This window comes from Phragmites australis, chromosome 1 (assembly GCF_958298935.1).
Source record: "Phragmites australis chromosome 1, lpPhrAust1.1, whole genome shotgun sequence".
Lineage (NCBI taxonomy): Eukaryota > Viridiplantae > Streptophyta > Magnoliopsida > Poales > Poaceae > Phragmites > Phragmites australis.
The window spans coordinates 50,206,500-50,208,769 of record NC_084921.1 but is presented as its reverse complement, the minus strand read 5'-3'; the positions used below and the strand labels follow the sequence as shown (position 1 = coordinate 50,208,769).

The window sequence follows — 2,270 nt, the reverse complement described above, 5'->3', positions numbered from 1 at the left end:
TAGCTAACTCCCTTTTAGGTTTCTTTGCAGCACCATTGTATGGAATTTGGAAGAACCCAGGCCATCCCAGCGAATCCATAGAAAGTTAACACTGGTTTTGGCCCATGCAACAAAGGACAAGTTGGGATAAAGTGTTTCTCTTCACATATGTCGTAGTAGATCACGAGCTTTTTCTCCGTGCCCTTATTGCCCTGCTCGAAGTTATCTCAGGCCTTAGAAGGAACATCCAGACCAGAGCCTGCGCCTTTCTCATTGTTGGCTGCCATCGCCATACCGTTGCTTCGGTCCCTGCCAAATGCATGCAAGTGTGTAAACTATAGTACCACTGTTCGTGTTGACATTATGGTATCAGTATTCGTAATCATTGATAGCTCAGCTGCTAGACAGGCACTCCGGTGGACGGTGGTCTATGGGCACCATGTACGATCAGGAGTCCAGGCGTCCAGCACTACTACGTACCGGCCGCCATATGCATCTGCCATGTTGTCTTTTACTCTACCACTTCTTTACTCGATCCATCGCGTAGTGCTCAGTTCGCTAAGGCAGATATGATGGATGAATGCTCTGAACCCTGAAGCTCTCAAGTCTCACAGAGTCAGCTCATGCAAAGTGTTAATCCGAATAGCAGGTGAATCAGTATAGGTACGTGGATCATCTGGACATTTAACACAGTACACAGTACTTAAGCATGACGAAATTAAGACGTCCATAAGCAAACAACGGAGGTTAGTTTACCTAAATAGAAGATAAGAGGTTATTATTACACGGTGAGTACTCCAGCTTTTGAATCCTTCTCCGGCACCTCCAACTCTCCTGCCGGGAACGTGCAAGAAGAGCTCCGGGAAGAGCATGCCTCCCGAGCTGGGTCGGCTATGGCGAAGACGACGTCGATGAACGCCGCCACGATGGCGCAGTGCGTGTCCTTGTCGTTGGCGCGCAGATACCACCCCAGCATCTCCTCCAGCCAGTCCCAGTCGCCGACCCCGTGCGCGGCCACCATCTCCTCCATGGACGCCCGGAAGTCCACGTACGGGTCCGCCGAATCGAACGCGACCGGCACGCCACCGACGAACGCTTCTCTGGCGCCCGCGCCCGCGGCCTTCTCCTCGAGTATGGAGCTCGTGGCTGACGCGCCCGGGTCGAAGAGGAGCCGGTCGGAGCGGAGCCCGCGCACGACGGCGTCGTCCGCCGGGTCGCCCGCCGCCGACGCCTCGGACGCCGTGGAGAGGCTGTCGGAGCAGTCCTGCCGCGCGGAGGAGGTCGTGAAGGAGGACTCCGCAGAGTCAAGGAAGATGGAGGCGATGGTCCTGGCGCCCGGCGGCTGCGTGGCGCGGGTGGACTGCGTTCTTGGGTTCTTGCAGGACGGCCACGGCCACGCAGCCGCGATGGCCGTAGCGGGAAACGTCGAAGTGTACCTGGGCTTGCTATAAAACAGGGAGCTCAGGGCCAGCCTCCTTGTCACCATTGTGGTAGTGTTCGAGCTAAGCCGGAGTAGGAGGACGACGAGGGACGAGATCGAGGAGCTAGAAGGAAAGGTTAGTGCGTGACTTCAAAAAATGGGTTGGCATGGCGTAGGCTGTGCAGCTTGGTTTTAAAGGAGTTTGGGAGGGAAAAGGTGAGCAGGAAATGGGCGAGGATCTTCTACGACAAAGATGCACGGTTCCACCTTGAGAATCCTGGGCATGCGTGCACTAGTAGAAGTTCTGATTCACAGCTCTAGTGTACCACTAATCTTTATACAGAGGATCCAGACTACTGGGAGGCAAGACCCACACATGTGCATGCAAGTTGCAACACAAGCAGGACGCAGGGACAGGACAATGCTGATATGCAGCCATTGAAGCTTGAAAGGCTACCCTGTCTCGTAAGCAGAGAGACAGCATTGTCTTTTTACCATGATGCATGTAAAAGGGCTGACTTCGTTCAGCGAATGTTCGTCAAACCTTCATTTCAATCCCTCGCAAGAGCTTCACTCCGGCTGCATTGCTCTTTCATGGGCTTGTGCAAGATGGGCGGTCATGACGTTGCCTTCTACACCATTTCAGCGATGTTGGAGTATGAAAACGTGTCCCAAACAGAATACGACGAGAGTCTCTCCTTACAAAAGAGGCTGAAGCTTAGAGAAAATTAGAGAGCTGAGATTAGGGAGAGAGAGGGGGAGAATTATTGTAATAGGTGGAGAATTGCGACTCCTCTTCCTCTACCGTGTGAGGGCATATTTATATATTGAATAGGCGCAGTTATTACCACCTTGCCCTAAAGATATAATG

At 53.1% G+C, this 2,270-nt stretch overlaps 1 protein-coding gene across 1 annotated transcript; it reads right to left on the bottom strand.

The window, feature by feature from the left end:
* Positions 1-760: 760 nt before the first annotated feature.
* On the bottom strand, positions 761-1,529 carry LOC133885808 (transcription repressor OFP13-like). Its single transcript, XM_062325559.1, has one exon. It carries the CDS (start codon positions 1,463-1,465, stop codon positions 761-763), a length of 705 nt encoding a protein of 234 aa, XP_062181543.1. The 5' UTR covers positions 1,466-1,529.
* Between the last annotated feature and the right edge of the window lie 741 nt (positions 1,530-2,270).

Coding starts and splice junctions, on each gene's coding strand:
- LOC133885808 (XM_062325559.1), bottom strand. CDS start 1,465: ATGGTGACAAGGAGGCTGGCCCTGAGCTCCCTGTTTTATAGCAAGCCC.